The sequence below is a fragment of the Zootoca vivipara genome, chromosome 11 (assembly GCF_963506605.1).
Source record: "Zootoca vivipara chromosome 11, rZooViv1.1, whole genome shotgun sequence".
NCBI lineage: Eukaryota > Metazoa > Chordata > Lepidosauria > Squamata > Lacertidae > Zootoca > Zootoca vivipara.
The window spans coordinates 51,675,546-51,690,958 of record NC_083286.1 but is presented as its reverse complement, the minus strand read 5'-3'; the positions used below and the strand labels follow the sequence as shown (position 1 = coordinate 51,690,958).

At 50.4% G+C, this 15,413-nt stretch overlaps 1 protein-coding gene across 2 annotated transcripts in view; it reads right to left on the bottom strand.

Annotated features, from left to right (window-relative positions):
- Positions 1-11,474, bottom strand: part of MBD2 (methyl-CpG binding domain protein 2) — a 60,054-nt gene extending 48,580 nt beyond the window's left edge. The window contains exon 1 of one of the 2 annotated variants that reach the window (XM_060280361.1): positions 10,895-11,474. In XM_060280361.1, the coding sequence (XP_060136344.1) occupies positions 10,895-11,010 (116 nt within the window). In that variant the 5' untranslated portion in view covers positions 11,011-11,474. The remainder of the gene's footprint in view (positions 1-10,894) is intronic. The other variant, XM_035100566.2, reaches the window with a different exon arrangement.
- Positions 11,475-15,413: the final 3,939 nt, after the last annotated feature.

Genomic DNA, 15,413 nt, shown 5'->3' with positions numbered 1-15,413 from the left:
CATGTAATGATGGGGAGGAGCAATGCAGTGGCATAGCATGGGTTGCCAGGGCTGTACGAAAGTGGGCGGGAGGCATGAAGTGAAATGGATGGAGTATGCATGCACATTCAACTGTTTTATAGTGTCTGAGTCACCCAGGAGATCGCAGAGGCTGGAGAGTCTGTTGTCTGGAGTTCACTTCCTGGTTAGCATGGAGAAGCTCAGTGGCGGAAGTGCACAGCTACATTGAGACCCCCACCCCTACGCTACGCCACTGGAGCAATAGATGCAACTTCTACCTTTGTATGCCACACTATAAATCCACACACACCACCCCTCATCAGACAAGCAAGAGGCTTTATCACTGTTTGAAGACATACTCCAGTCATGCAAAAGCAGGCTGGTGAAGGGATTAGCAGGGAAACGGGTGTGGTCTTGTGTCCCAAGGGCCAGGCGGAGAGGGATAGAGGCCCACATGTGGCTCCTGAAACTGAGGTCACCTACCTATGAGATAGAAAATCAGAAGCAGATGGCTGCCCCCTGCTCTCCTTGAAGACCTCCAGTGCAGGAAGAGCCCACTACTCTTATAGGCAACCAATTCCATTGCCAAACTGCTCTTACTATTAACACGTTTTGCAGAAGGTTCAATCAAAACCTACCCTCCTGTGACTTCAGCCCCTGAGGGCTAATCCTGCCCTCTGGAGCAGCAGAGGAGACAAGTCTTTGCTCTTTCCTCTGAGGGATGAGGCAGCCCTTCAGGTATTTCAAGTGTGTTATCATGATCACCCCCTCTCAGCATTTCCCCCCTCCAAGGTAAATATCCCAAGTTCTTTACATATTTCCTCATAGCACTTGCTTTCCCTGCCACTGGATCCTCCTCTAAAGCCATCTGCATATATCCTAGTGGGTAAAGGTAAAGGTAAAGGACCCCTGGCAATTAGGTCCGGTCACGAATGACTCTGGGGTTGCAGCGTTCATCTCGCTTTACTGGCCGAGGGCGCCAGCGTTTGTCCGCACACCGTTTTTCCAGGTCATGTGGCCAGTATGACTAAGCCGCTTCTGGCAAAACCAGTGCAGCACACAGAAACGTCGTTTACCTTCCCACTGGAGCAGTACCTATTTATCTACTTGCACTTTGACGTGCTTTCAAACTGGTAGGTTGGCAGGAGCTGGGACCGAGCAAAGGGAGCTCACCCCGTTGTGGGGATTTAAACCACCGACCTTCCGATCAGCAAGCCCTAGGCTCAGTGGTTTAGACCTAGTGGGTAGCAACCAGAAACAATTGTTCAGGATTCACCAATTTGGGGTACAGAAGCCCCCGATGTGGCGACTGCTTCTAGTGCTGCTAACCTGGATCTTAACATAGCCCGCTTTGAACTTGATGAGAACCCCAGCTACATTTGCACACATGCAGCAGAAAGCAATGCAGGAGCAGTTCTTCCCAGATGCTCTTTTCCACCACTCTCCTGCAAGTGCTGTTTGTCAGTCTGTGCATCACACAAGGGCAAGGGCAGAGAGAGAGGCCTGCATAACATCTATGTTCAATCCTGAGTGCAGTGTTAGAAATTTGCCAGGTGCCAGGCGCATTTGCAGCTGGCTACTGGCTAGTTGCAACCAAGTGGAAGATGCCAGGGCGCCAAAATGGCACCTGACATCTCCACCTTCTGGGAATCCTTGGATCTTGACTGTTTTCACACACTAATACAGTCATACCTCATGTTATGTCCACTGCGGGTTACATCTTTTCAGGTTACGGATGCGCCGAACTCGGAAGTCCCGGAACGGGTTACTTCTGGGTTCGGTGTGTGCAAAAGCGCCAAATCATGTCACGTACATGCGCAGACACGACACTTCAGGATGCGGCCTTTTCATGTTGCGAATGGGCTTCCAGAACGGATCCTGTTCGCAACCAGAAGTACCACTGTACCACATCCTGCAGAATCCTTCCGTTATATTTTATCTGCACAATCAGAATGAATTTCAGCAATCAAATTGCTATTTTTTTCCTGCAGCCTGAGCAGGAGCAGTGAATGACGTTATATTTAATTGTTGTCGCTTTTCTTCACTTAGCCCACCCCACTGCCCTGCTCATACTGGCGAAGAATATTCCTACATTATCAATGATCAGTGTCACCCTTTAAAAGAGGTAGGAATAGGCAAGGATCAATTACTTTTCTTCTTTAAGTTCTCGAAGTTCCTAGCCTAGTTCAAGGTTCTCATCTGAACTAGCCGGATGTTTAACCGAAAATCTATCACAGTCAGTCCATCATTAGAGCCGTCTTGCCCCAAAACGGCAACTAGACATTACATTTTGGCAACTGTAACCTTGGTTTATGGGACCCAGGTGGCACATGGGACCCAGGTGGCGCTGTGGTTAAACCACTGAGCCTAGGGCTTGCTGAACAGAAGGTCAGCAGTTCGAATCCCTGTGACGGGGTGAGCTCCCGTTGCTTGGTCCCAGCTCCTGCCAACCTAGCAGTTCGAAAGCACGTCAAAATGCAAGTAGATAAATAGGAACCGCTACAGCGGGAAGGTAAACGGCGTTTCCATGTGCTGCTCTGGTTTGCCAGAAGCGGCTTTGTCATGCTGGCCACATGACCTGGAAGCTGTACGCCGGCTCCCTCGGCCAATAATGTGAGATGAGCGCGCAACCCCAGAGTCGGTCACAACTGGACCTAATTGTCAGGGGTCCCTTTACCTTTACCTTTAACCTTGGTTTAAGGAGCCATTTTGCACCTAGCTTGTATATCTGAGGTTCTAACGCTGTGTATCCTTTACACCTATCCTCAAAAGAGCACATACTATTACCTCCAGCAAACAAACAAATAAGTGCAGCCTGATTCTCAAACACCAACAAAATGAATGAGTAAGGACAGCTCACCAACAGGATCAAAGTGTGGTTGACTCAGAAGAGGGGTGCAGAGCATTTTGCCCCGACAAGTTTGCATTCCCAGACAGTGGTGCCATCTGGGCTGTATTTTAGGGCAGAAGTCTAGGATCTCACTCACCAGACTGACCCAGAGGGCACCAGGACTGGCTTGCCACACTTTGAAATAATTTAATGACACATTTCTGTCTTAAGGATGGGGAGCAGACACATCAGACCATTGGTAAGTCCAGAGACTGAAATTAGGTTTGTTTACTTATAGGATTTGTTTATATCATACAATTTATACACCACCTGACTGTATTTAAAAAAACACAAAACCCACCTCAAAGCAGTTTACAAAAAGACAGAACAATAAAATCAAGAAGAACTCACGATCCTACTTTAAGACGTACAAAATAAAAATGCTGAAATGGATTAAAATGACCTCAACTTTCTAAGCACTTAGGTAGGCTTGTCTGAAGAAGAATGGTTTTTAGCAGGCACCGAAAAGAGTACAGTGACGGCACCTGCTTGATCTCAACAGGCAGGGAGTTCCAAAGTTCAGGCGCTGCCACACTAAAGCTGAATGGGTATTATGTGTCACCTGCAGTAGTGCCAATTACACCGATTGAGGCAGTCGAGTGGGCCCATGTGGGGAAAGGCGATATTGTAGGTAAATGGTCCCAAGTAGTTAAAGGGCTTTATATACTAAGAGCAACACCTTGACCCCGGCCCAGTATCAAATCACAAGACTCTTGGAACGGCTTACAAAAAAAACCCTGGTACTTAGATGGTTCCTGCCCTCAAACTTGCAATCTAAGAAGACGCAGCACACAAGGAAAAAGTAATGGGAGGGAGGAGGGAAATGCAAAGTTCAAGCACAAGTTTGGAAAGTTGCACTTTGAAAAGTTACGGCAATGTCAGCGGTGGTTCCAAAGGCCTTGTCCTTGATAAAGAGCATGCCCTCCCCCTGAGGTGCTTTTCACCAAGATCAGATCCACTAGCAGAGCTGGCTGCCATGTCTAGGCGAGGAGGACCGAGGAGCTCCTTCCACACAGTCCTTTCCGATTTACTGCAACACTCTACCTATTTACGCTGACACTCTGACTTCTCGAGTACTGAACCTGGAGTGGTCATATCCTGCCATGCACAGGAAAGACAGCTGCTGTTACATCAGCTATGTAGGCCTGCTGTACATGCAAAGCAGCCTGGGGGCGCATGGGCCTGCGGCTATCACCTGCCTTCACGGCTTCCTCTTAGTGACAAACGACAGACCTGAAAGCATCTCTTAAAAATAAAGAGTGGCCTGATACATTTACTCCCCCCACCCTCCTGTGCACACAGGGAAGAGTATGGGACCAGTGAGCACAAGATCCCAGGGAAAGCGCAGAATCATAGAATCGCAGAATTGTAAAGTTGGAAGGGACCCCATGGGTCATCTATATCCAACCCCCTGCAATGCAAGGAAGGGGTTGGAGTTGGGCAAGAGAGGATGGCCAATTGGTTTGTAAGTCACTGCCTTTGTCAAGGATAAGCAACTGACAATTTTAATTAGCAAATAGAAAATAAAGCAGCAGCAGAAAACCCTCGTCCACCATCAGTTTTTGCTGTGCTAAGATGAATTCCAAGGCACATGCCATGAACTCCAAAAATTTGCAAAAGCCCAAAGTGGCGGGGGGGGGGGTAACACACAAAAAAGCAGCTGATACGCTTAGTGCTTACACCACGGAAAGGAAAGAATTTCAAAGCAATTTCGGCTGGGGGGAATCCTATTAATGCATTCCCCTTTTCCTAACTGTACAGCAGTGGTAAACCACAGTCCCTGCTGGGGAGCACAGGCCTGTTCTTGGCAGAGCACTGGGTGTTAATGCTACCTTTGCACGTTTTTGGCTAGTTTCTAGGCATGCTCTCTCTCTCTCTCTCTCTCACACACACACACACCACTTCTCTAGCTTCCGTCCAAGCAAGCAAGCAAAAGTCCATATCAGAGTTCAGAGATGCATCTCCGTCAGCCCAAAACACTAAAGGAAGGTTTGGAGCAGGGCGGGTGATGTGTGTGGCCTGCGGAAACTCCCAAAGGGCAAAAAGGGACAACTGGAGGGATGCGTTGTGGCCTACCCATCCGGGCCTGAGGTTCCCTACCTCTGCTGGACAATGGGGAACAAGAGAGCCAGCAAGAAATGGATTTGAATTTGGTGGCTTGAGTTCAGGTTTCGCCTCCGCCACTGCTTCCTCGTGTGACCTCTGGTAAGTCAATTTCTCTTGGTGTAAAATGGGAATAATATAATTGGTGTAATATGGGAATAATATAATTGATGTTTCTACCAGAGGGAGCAGCCTGGGACTAGAAAAATGTTCTCCACCTCTGGAGTAGACCATAGTTGGCCAACTGCTTACAATACTCTGACACATCCCCTGCATTCAGGTCAAACTGGATGTTACACGGAGTTAGTCATTTTTTTAAAGTAAATACTTCAGGGGGAAGTGTGTGTGTGTACTGTAAAATGTAGAGAGACAAGACCTTCCAGGAGGCAGGGCAGAAGCCAGAGGTGGGTCAGGATGGAGCTGGTGGTGAGTCACCCATTTTCTCTCCCTTCGCCCTCCCCAATGCTGTGTCTCCCCTTTTCCCTTCCTGCAGAAAATCCCCACTGTGCAGGGAATTAGTGTGGGAAAGGCCCAATTTGAGTTTTTTATATAGGGGCTGAAGGAGAGGTCACAGGTTGGACCCCAAACAACCATGGGCTTCCCCTGGCTTATGGATGAACAATTGCCAGCCTCTGCTCTAAACATTTGATGCCCCCATCAGACCTTTTCCTCTTATGGGGGGGGGTGAGCGCTCCAGCTTTATTTTTCCCTCTTTGGAGAAAAAGCAACTGGGGGACGGAGAGATGAAAGAACAACTGACAAGGGTTAAAGCATCTCCTCCCCACCAAATCTCCAATACCTTCCTTTTATTACAATAATAATAATAATAATTCAGAAAAGAGTTACATGAAGCTCTGTGCAACTTGTAGCATGGTGCTTATAAACGCACAGCCTCAATATTATTATTATTATTATTATTATTATCAAAGTTTTAAAAACATACTGCAGGCTGATGATGCACCAGCTGTAAGAAGTAGTAGTAGTAGTAGAAACAAAAGGAGTAACAGTAGCAGAAAAGAAAGGAAAAGTTGCTGCAGCAGCAGAAGTAAGAAAAGGGTGTGGCAGGAATGGTTATGAAAGTCACCTGGTGACTTACGGGAAGGGGAAGAAGATGCAAGGAAAGTCGAAATCCTGCTGGTCCAAGGGAGATGCTCTAGGGACATTTTCCCGGCTGGCAGTATAACTGGGGGAACAGCCTGCCCAGCCTCTGTCTGGCCCACAGAAGCCAACGAGGGAATCACAGAAGCACAGGCGTCATTCTCTCTGACCCTGAAGGAAACGAGAGAAGACAGGCTGCATGGTTTCGCCAGCCCTGAAGAGGACAGCTCCAAATGCAACGTCGCCGTCCCAAACTGGAGTGTGCCAGCTTAACCTAAGGACTTACGAAAAGCCCCGCTGGATCAGGCCAAAGGAACATCCTGTTCTCACCGGGGCCAGTCAGATGCCTGCAAGCAGGGAGACCTGCAAGCAGGATCTGAGTGTGAGAGCCCTGTCCCCATCTGTCACTCCCAGCAGCTGGCAGGAGAACCTGGACACTGTGGCTAGGAGCCACTGATAGCTTTGGTGTAACCTGCTTTTTAAACCATGCGAGCTGGTGGCCACCAATGCCCCTTGTGACCCTGCCTGGGACAGCAGACTGGTTGGGTAAAGCTGCAAGGGGACTAGGATGCAAGGGACTGCGCTGTTTTGAGGCGCAGAATTGGACATGAGGAAGAAGCCCTTTGCCCTCTAAAATCAGGAAATAAGTGGGCAACACTACGCTTGGAACGCCACGTCCTAAGTTGTCCTTTTGCACTGGGCAGGCAGGTGTGTTTCTGTAGCAGTGTAAGACGTCAGGTATATAAGCTCATCGCCAAACAGCGCCTTAAACCTAGGTTACAGTCACCACATATTGGGACGCGGATGGTGCTGTGGTCTAAACCACTGAGCCTCTTGGGCTTGCCGATCTGAAGGCCGGCAGTTTGAATCCCCACGACTGGGCGAGCTCCCGTTGCTCTGTCCCAGCTCACCTAGCAGTTCAAAAGCATGCCAGTGCAAGTAGATGAATAGGTACCGCTGCAGCAGGAAGATGAACGGCATTTCCGTGCACTCTGGTTTCCATCACAGTGTTCTGTTGCACCAGAACCAGTTTAGTCATGCTGGCCACATGACCCGGAAAGCTGTCTTTGGACAAACGCCAGCTCCCTGGGCCTGAAAGCGAAATGAGCGCCACAACCCCATAGTCGCCTTTGACTGGACTTAACTGTCCAGGGATCCTTTACCTTGACATTTTATTTTATTTTACAGTCACCACAACAAACTGTCTAGTCACCTTTTTTTTTCTTGCAGTGAAATTTATCATTTTTATTCTTCCTTTCTTTTCTATACCACTTTATTTTTAAAGGGGGAAAAATCTCAAAGCAGTTTACAACACATTGAAACATTAAAAAAAAAACCAGCGCCAAGAAATCTCCAGATGGTGCAGATGCCAGGCGCCAAACCTGAAGACAAGACATCTTCACTTGGTTGCAAAATGCGCCTGACGCCTGGGGAATTTCGAACACTGGTCTGTGTAGCCTCCTCTGCAAGGTGAGATGCCACCAGACGATGGCTCAAGTAACATTCCACAGATATATAAGGCCATGGCTGGTGCTAGGGGTCAGTTTTGTGAGGCACATGAAAATGCCCTCAACCCTGGTAACAACACACACAACGTAACAGGCTTTTTTTGACTACAGTGGTACCTCTACTTACGAATTTAATGCGTTCCAAATGCACATTTGTAAGTAGAAAAAAATTGTAAGTCGAATCCCATAGGAATGCATTGGGAGAAAAAAATTGTAAGTAGAAAAAATCCTATCTAAAAATTCATAAGTAGGAAAAATCCTAGCTAAACCGCATCCAAGATGGCGGACGGAGCTCCATTCGTAAGTAGAAACAGTCGTAAGTAGAGTTATTCGTAAGTAGAGAGAGGTACCACTGTATGTAACTTCTATTTCCGCCTGGAAGGAAAGTCCGATGCTGTAAAGAAAAATATTGCATAGGAACCTGGAATGTAAGAACCATGGATGGAGGTAAGCTGGATGTGGTCATGAGTTTGACCAAACTGCGAGAGGCAGTGGAAGACAGGAGTGCCTGGCGTGCTCTGGTCCATGGGGTCACGAAGAGTCAGACACGACTAAACAACAACAACAACAAACTTCTATTTCAAACACAATTCAACATATACAGTAATATCATACAAAGTGTAATTCCATAGACCAACACATCATGCAAACAGAACGTATCAAGAGAAATTAAAGTCCAATGGATGGTCAGGGGTCCCTGCTGAGCCCCAGAACTCACTCGCTTACTCTTGCTGTGTGTTCGACTGACTTCTCAAAGAGCAAGGGAAAGCAGTTCTGTACTTGCTGCTTCAAGACAGTGGTTCATATCGCGGCAAGCAGGGGTCACAAGGAGGGGGCCCCACTCAGGGTCTCCTTCTGCCACCCTACCCCCAAAATATTGAGCAGACACTGTATAGGCAAACAGTTCCAAAGGAGCAGCAAGAGCAAGTGTCCACCTGGGTGGATGATACAGGCATGCAGCAGGAAGGAAAAGAAATGTCTGCTGTGGACTAGATGGATGCAGAGGGGGGTGGGGGGCACCAGCTGGGGAACCCCCAGGGGAAGAAGACTCAGGGGATTGGCGGTGGGACGACAATGAGTGGTCAAGAGCAGCGGCCTAACTAGTTGCTCGGTTGCTGGGTGCGGCACATGCAGCCTGGGGCGGGGCGAGCCGCGCATGGGGTGGGAGGCACTGTGCAGAGCCTCTCCGCCGCCTCCCCCTCAGCTGTAGGGCGGCTGAGGGAGAGGTGGTGGGCAGACATAAGCCCCACACTGCCATTTCAGGCAGCGCAGAGCCTGGAACGCATGGCTTGGGCACGCTGCAGGCCCAATGGTAAGTGTCGGCTCCCGCGGTGTGACACGCAGTGCCAGCCACGTTTCATTAGGTTTGTTGACTGAACTAAAAAGTTTCATGAGCCCAATTTTTTTCAAAAAAACCTCACAGTTTTGTCATTTTGTCACCCTCAGTGATGGCCCCCCCCCCAGGGCGGTCCGCAACCTCCGCACCCCCCCTTCCTCCACCACTGGTCAAGAAGGAGAAGAGGGAGCAGACTGGGAGGAGGAGGAGGTGTCGGAAGCTGAAGAGGGAACAGGGTTTAGTGAGCAGGAAGAAGCTGTGGCAGAGAGCAGTCCAGAGTCCAAGGCAGAAGCAGAGGCTGGAGAGGAGCGGGAGCAAGAAGCAGAGATGACAGGCTGCTGAAGAAGCCAGGGAATCTCCTGCTCCTGCTACTGCTGTGACCAGCTCCCTTCCCCCAGGTCTCTCAGAGAAATGAAACAAACAGAGTAGAGGGTGGTTGTGCGCAGGCACAGCCTGAGATAGTGCAGGAAATACCCTGCAGAGCAGGAGTCCTAGTGGGCACTGGGAAGGCAGGGACCATCAGTCCTTGCAACTGCAAGTCCTCCTAGAAAGAGTTGCTGAGAGCACTAGGCACCGGTCTCGGGCGATTTGTTGTTTTTGTTGCTGACCTATGCCTGACTCCAGCCTTGACAATGCCACTTCATGCAGCAGATGTAGGCAATGTGGTGCCCTCCAGATGTTTTGGACTATAGCTCCCATCTTGCCCAGCCAGTGCAGCCAGTGGTCAAGAGTGGTGGGCATTGTAGTCCGTAATATCTGAAAAGCAGTAAGTTGGCTACGCCCCTGTTGTCCAGACACACCCAGGGCAGGTCAGAGAAAGCAGCTTTCTTTGCTTTCGGTGGGGGGGGTCACTTTTCCAGGCAGAGATCTGGAGGACGTAAATGGATCTTGCCAAACAAACCGAACCCTTCCAACTGGCCAGGCTGCAGGATCCGGGCTTTCCGCCTGGCAATTATGGATATGCATGTGTTGCACAAAGCCGGAAGGGGGAGAAAGGGGGAAGAAAGATATTACTGTTGAAGTGAGGCATGTTTTTCCTACCTAGAAACTTTGAGGAAAAGTTCTCTTTCCCTTGCAAGCGAAACTGCAGGCAGAAGTTTTATCATATCTCCACAGGGTTACGCCGAGGCTGAACTACTGCTTTGAACCCCAGAAAGGGAGGCCAAGAGACCAGAGTAGCAAAGTATAAAAAGCAGGGCCAACAGAGGCCACATAAGGCCGGTTTTGAGTCTAGCCTGGCTCCATCAGTCAGCAGTCCCTTTTGTGGGTTTGGAAACAAGAAGAGAAGGCTCCCCTCCCCCCCTGCCTGCTAAAAGTATAGGTGACACTGATAGAAAATAAGAGGGGGGAAGAAGCCTTATTGGAATGGTGCAGGGAAACAAATGGGAGGAAAGAGGATAGAGAATGCCATCCTACCCTTTACACCAATGCACGGATTGGCTCATCTCCCAAAGCCACTCAAAGTTACGCAGACCAGACTTTGTTTCAAAAACTAAATGCACCAGGTTGCCAATTCCTGATAAAGTTACAGCTTTCCACCACAATGGGTGGGAATCACGCCTAAAACTTAAGACACGTGGAACCTGGAGCTCCGTAGAAACTTGGGAGGCAGGAGAGTAACTTGGTCTACTATGTTCAGAGGAACCGCCTGAAAGTTGCACCCTTTTCTATCCTATTATCCTGTATGTGGACTCTATAACACCTGGGGAAGGAAGCCCCTCCGCACATGGTCAGGGGGCGCTGCCAGAAAGCCACGACAACTCCTGCCATCTTCAGAGCCACTCCCAAGCGGGGCGTGTCGAACTCTCCGGGAGCCCCTCACTCTGCACATGCTCAGAGGGCGGCGGCGCTTCTCCTGCTGCTAGTTTTGAACCCGGGCATGACGAAACCGTCTCTGGGGTCACGCCCTGACTCGAGCTCCGCGGCTCGCGCTTCCGATGGAGAGGGGTGAGGCTTTACCTGAAATAGTAGACATCGCTCTTGCCAGCGCTGAGCCCCGATTTTCGGATGACCTCCTCCTTCTTCCACCCGGGAGGCAGCGCCGGGCAGTCCACCCGCTTCCCCCGCTTCTCCATGCGCGGGGCTCGGCGGCGGCGCCCCTCCGACGGAGCTCAAGAAGAGAGTTGCTCCGGAGCCCGCGAGGCCTGCTGGCCGGCTGGTTGTCCGGCTCGTTCGGCGGCCCCTTGGCCGGCGGAGGAGGCTGGCCGGCCGGCGGCTGGACAGGCGAGGGGCGCCGGAGAGACCCGCTCAGCGGCCGTCCGTCGAGGCGCCTGTCCAGCGGCGGCAGCGGCGACGCTCCCCGCCTGCTGCTCCTGCTCCTCCTGCGCCGCTGAACTCCGTCGGCCAGAGCTGGGAGGCAGAGTTGGGGCTGCTGCGCGCGCAGCGCTCTCCTCTTGCCCGGTGGCGGCGGCGCTGGCGACAGCGGCGGCCGCGGGAGCGCCTGCTTCTCCGCCTCCTCTTACTGCTGCTTCCGTAACTGAGCCTCGGAATCCGTGTCATCGACGCTCGGAACCTCGGGGTCATAGAGCCCGCGCGGCGCAGCCAAAGGAGGCGGGGAGGGGAGGGGAGGGGAGGGGGGCGGCACGCAAGCCAGCCAGCCAGCCAAGTGCCCGCCCCCCCAGACGAGCCAGCCGGGCACACGCACCCGGCTTGGCCTGGAAGACCGCCTCCCCTTCCTCCGCGCTCCAACTTTGCGCGCCCCCCTCGTCGCGGACGGCAGAGAGGAGTAGCGCTGCCCTCCGAGGTAGTGCTACTGCCGGGCTGCCTCTCTAACACCCCTCCCTCCAAGATCTTGGTAGGGTTCTCCAACTCCCATCAGCGCCGGCCAGCGGGAGCAATGGTTAACGTCGACGTCTGGTGGGACACAGACTCTCCCGGTGGTTGGGGGGGGATTTGTGTGTGTTAGACTCAGAGGGCGGTGCGGTGTGGTGCAGTGCAGTGGTTAGAGTAGTCCTGCTAAATGACCCTCGTGGTCCCCTTTCCGACTATATTGGGTTCTGTATGACTCTGACCTGGGAAAACAGGGTTCGATTCCCCGCTCACGGGGCTGACCCGGGGACTGTCACTGCCCGTCAGCCCGACCTACCTCGCAGGGCTGTCGTGAGTTTGAAGTGAGCAGGGGGAGGTCCATGTGAGCCGGAGGAAAGCGCGGGATCGAATTGCGATGGTTTTGTGTTATCCTTATTATTAGTTGCATTTATTCGTGTCGTGCTGCAAAAATGTCTCAAAGCCACTTACAGTTCTAAAAGCGCGCATGATACAAAATATAACTATACTCAATAAAATAATATTGATATACGTGCCGTAAGACTTTCGCTGTTTCCAATGGAGCTTTACTCCTAGGTAAGTGTGTCTAATTTACAAAGGAGTAGGTTTAGGCGCTCCAGTTCTCGCACATTTGGAATCTCGGGCCAAGGGTTTTTACTGAGTTTACTATTTTAGAGAGCGCCCTTGAGCATGTGCAGAATGGCCTTCTCAGTGACTACTGCGAAGGGCTAGATCCCTCAGTATGGGGTAAGGAAGGGCTTACTTCGAAAAAGTTTGTTTATAGGAAGCGCCTCTGAGCATGTGCAAAGTGAGAAGCTCCAAATCCCACACATCTGGACTTTAAAAGTGGGGGGTTTTCTCGGATAAAGACAGTTTAACATTTTTGAGAGCACGGCCACGTAGGTCGCTTTCCCCGTGGCAAATGGAGAGGCACAAATCCCAAACTGGTCGAGAGCTTCCTCGGTAAAAGTTTAAACTTTTAGGCAGCGCTTCTGAGCACGTGTATAGAATCATAGAATTGGAAGGGACCCTGAGGATCATCTAGCCCAACCCCCTGTTGGTTAGAGCGTGGTGCTGATAACGCCAAAGTTGCAGGTTCTATCCCCATATGGGACGTTTGCATACTTTTGTAAAGTGGATTTTCATACACACACAAATACACATCAACACACACAGCTACTGAGTTTCCAAATCTCTGGGTTTACTAGCGAGGTTCAAGGACAGAAAGAGTTCTAACTTTCAGGCAATACTTCTGAGCATGTGCAGAGCGCCGCCCCCCCCCGGCTCCTGAGCAGATCCACTCCACCATTCACCGGAAATTGTGGGCGAGGTCGTGCATCTCCGAGAGCGGGAACTTTCGGGAAAACGAGCCGTGCGGATTCCGGACATCTTTAATTTTAGAAACGGAGAATTGTCTGCCTGGGCGGAGCCCGCCGGGTCTGAGCCTGCAATTGGGCGCGGAGGAGACGGGGACGCGGAGCGGGTTCAAATCTTAGGCGTTGCCTACGTGGAAAACTGGGAGAGGCTTCCTTCTGTGCCAGCCACGTGTAGATGCCTACAAGAGAGAGCTGGGCATCTTCGCCCTTCTGAAACTTAAAACAGCATCAATGGGGTTTATTTGCCATACAGTGAATGCAAAACAGAAACAAGAGCAAAGCTACTTCGGCTGTGAGGCTCTCCCTCATTGCAAATGCTTTAAGGCTGCACTCCCGTGCAGTGAAAGCTTAGCTACTTGGGATTAAACATGCAACACCTCAGGTTGTTTATTTGAGCGTAAGGCTTTCTGGTGAGCAAGCAGGTGCCAGCACAGGAAACTGCCTTACACCGAATCAGACGACATAGCTCACTGTCTTGCAATGGTTTTCCAGGGTATCAGGCGGGGGTCAATGCCAGCCCTACGGTGATATGCTAGTGGCTGAACCTGGGACCCTTTGCATGCATAACATAGAATTGTGCAGGTAGAAGGGATACCAAGGGTCATTTAGCCTGACCCCCCTGCAGTGCAGGAATCTTTTGCCCAACATGGGGCTTGAACCCACCGACCCTGAGATTAAGAGTCTCATACCCTACCGACTGAGCGACCAAGGCAGATGTGCTCTGCCACTGAGCTACACCCCTTACACAATGGGCACAGGGCACACAGGACGAAAATCTTTTGCAAGGCTTGATGCAAAAGGCACACAGAGTGGTTTGAGAAAGCCCCACCCAGCTGGGCCAACCAGTGTGACTTCCATATCCACAGAGTCAGGGAGAAGTGCAAGGCAATATTGAAATGAATTATCTCCCCTGCCAGTGAACTCTGAATTCCCTTCCAAACACACCTTTAAAACTTTCTGCTTGGCCCTGGTTTATAATTTGGGGAAGCAAAATGCAGATTCTTAGAAGCTGTTTGTGATTACCTCTAGACTCCTCTAGGATTTGCCATCCTGTTTCTAAGCAAAACCCACACAATTTGGCCTTCTAAGGGAATTGGAGGCTTCAAGCTCTTGAGTGGAGAGGAAAGGAAGGTGTCTTTGGTATTGGGAATAAAGCAGAAGTGGGTGGCACTACCTTCACCCTAAACCATGCTCTTCTTTATGTGATGTGACAGTTTCCAGGAGCATTTGCTTGACTGCAGCTGGAGACAGAATACTAGATGGATCCGGTCTGATCCTGCCTCACTGTAAATTGTTTTGCTTTTTTAAAGTGATCATATAAATGCAAAGGCTGAGGTGCCTGATCCACCTTGAGGCCCCATAAACAAGCTCACAACCTGTTTCGCAAGCTTAATTGCTCTCACGTCTTGCTGTCCTAAACACACTTGCCATGAGATTCCTGCATTGTGGGGGTTGGACTAGATGACCCACGCGATCCCTTCCAACTCTTTGATTTTATTATTCTATGAGACCCATCACATATATTTAAAGCACTATGTTTCCCACAAGAATCCTCTTAAGGGTGCTGGTAACTCTTGTTCTCTTGAGGAACTACAGTTCCCAGAATTCTTTTGAAGTCATGTGCTTTAATTGTGCATTGAATATGCTTTAAATCAGGCATCCCAAACTCGGCCCTCCAGCTGTTTTGGGACTACAACTCCCATCATCTCTAGCTAACAGGACCAGTGGTCAGGGATGATGGGAGTTGTAGTCCCAAAACAACTGGAGGGCCAAGTTTGGGGATGCCTGCTTTAAATGTTTTGTGTGGATCTGCCCTATAAAGCAACGAAACTTGATCCTGACTCAAGGCACTTTCGAAATGACACTTGCCCTAATAATCACCATAAATTAAAATTCCCACGCGGTGCTTACTTGCTCGGTATTGGATTTGAAATTGCTGTGCATATGAAGTTGTCTTGAAATATATTATTGTGTTTTCACGTGCGGACTTGCTTTGTGTGCTGATAGTTTGACTGTGAAATCGCTTCGGGATATTTTTTCTTTCTTTCCCTGGGAGGCAAGGGGTCCGTCCATGGGCAATCCATTGTTGCACGCACGCCTTACTCGGAAGTAAAAGCAGCGCCACTCCATCCAACGGGACTTCTCTCTTGGCGTGCAATGTTTTGGCCCTCCGCCTCCCATACAGGAAAGGGATACAGGGCAAAGGGAGGACCTTGAACTTTAACCAGATCCGGATTAAGCGATGCCGACCTCAGAGCCCTCTTTGCGCGGAGAGACCAGACGCCGGAACGAGGAAGGAAGGAAGGAGTCTCTTCGCGTAACTCCGCCTTCCCAGC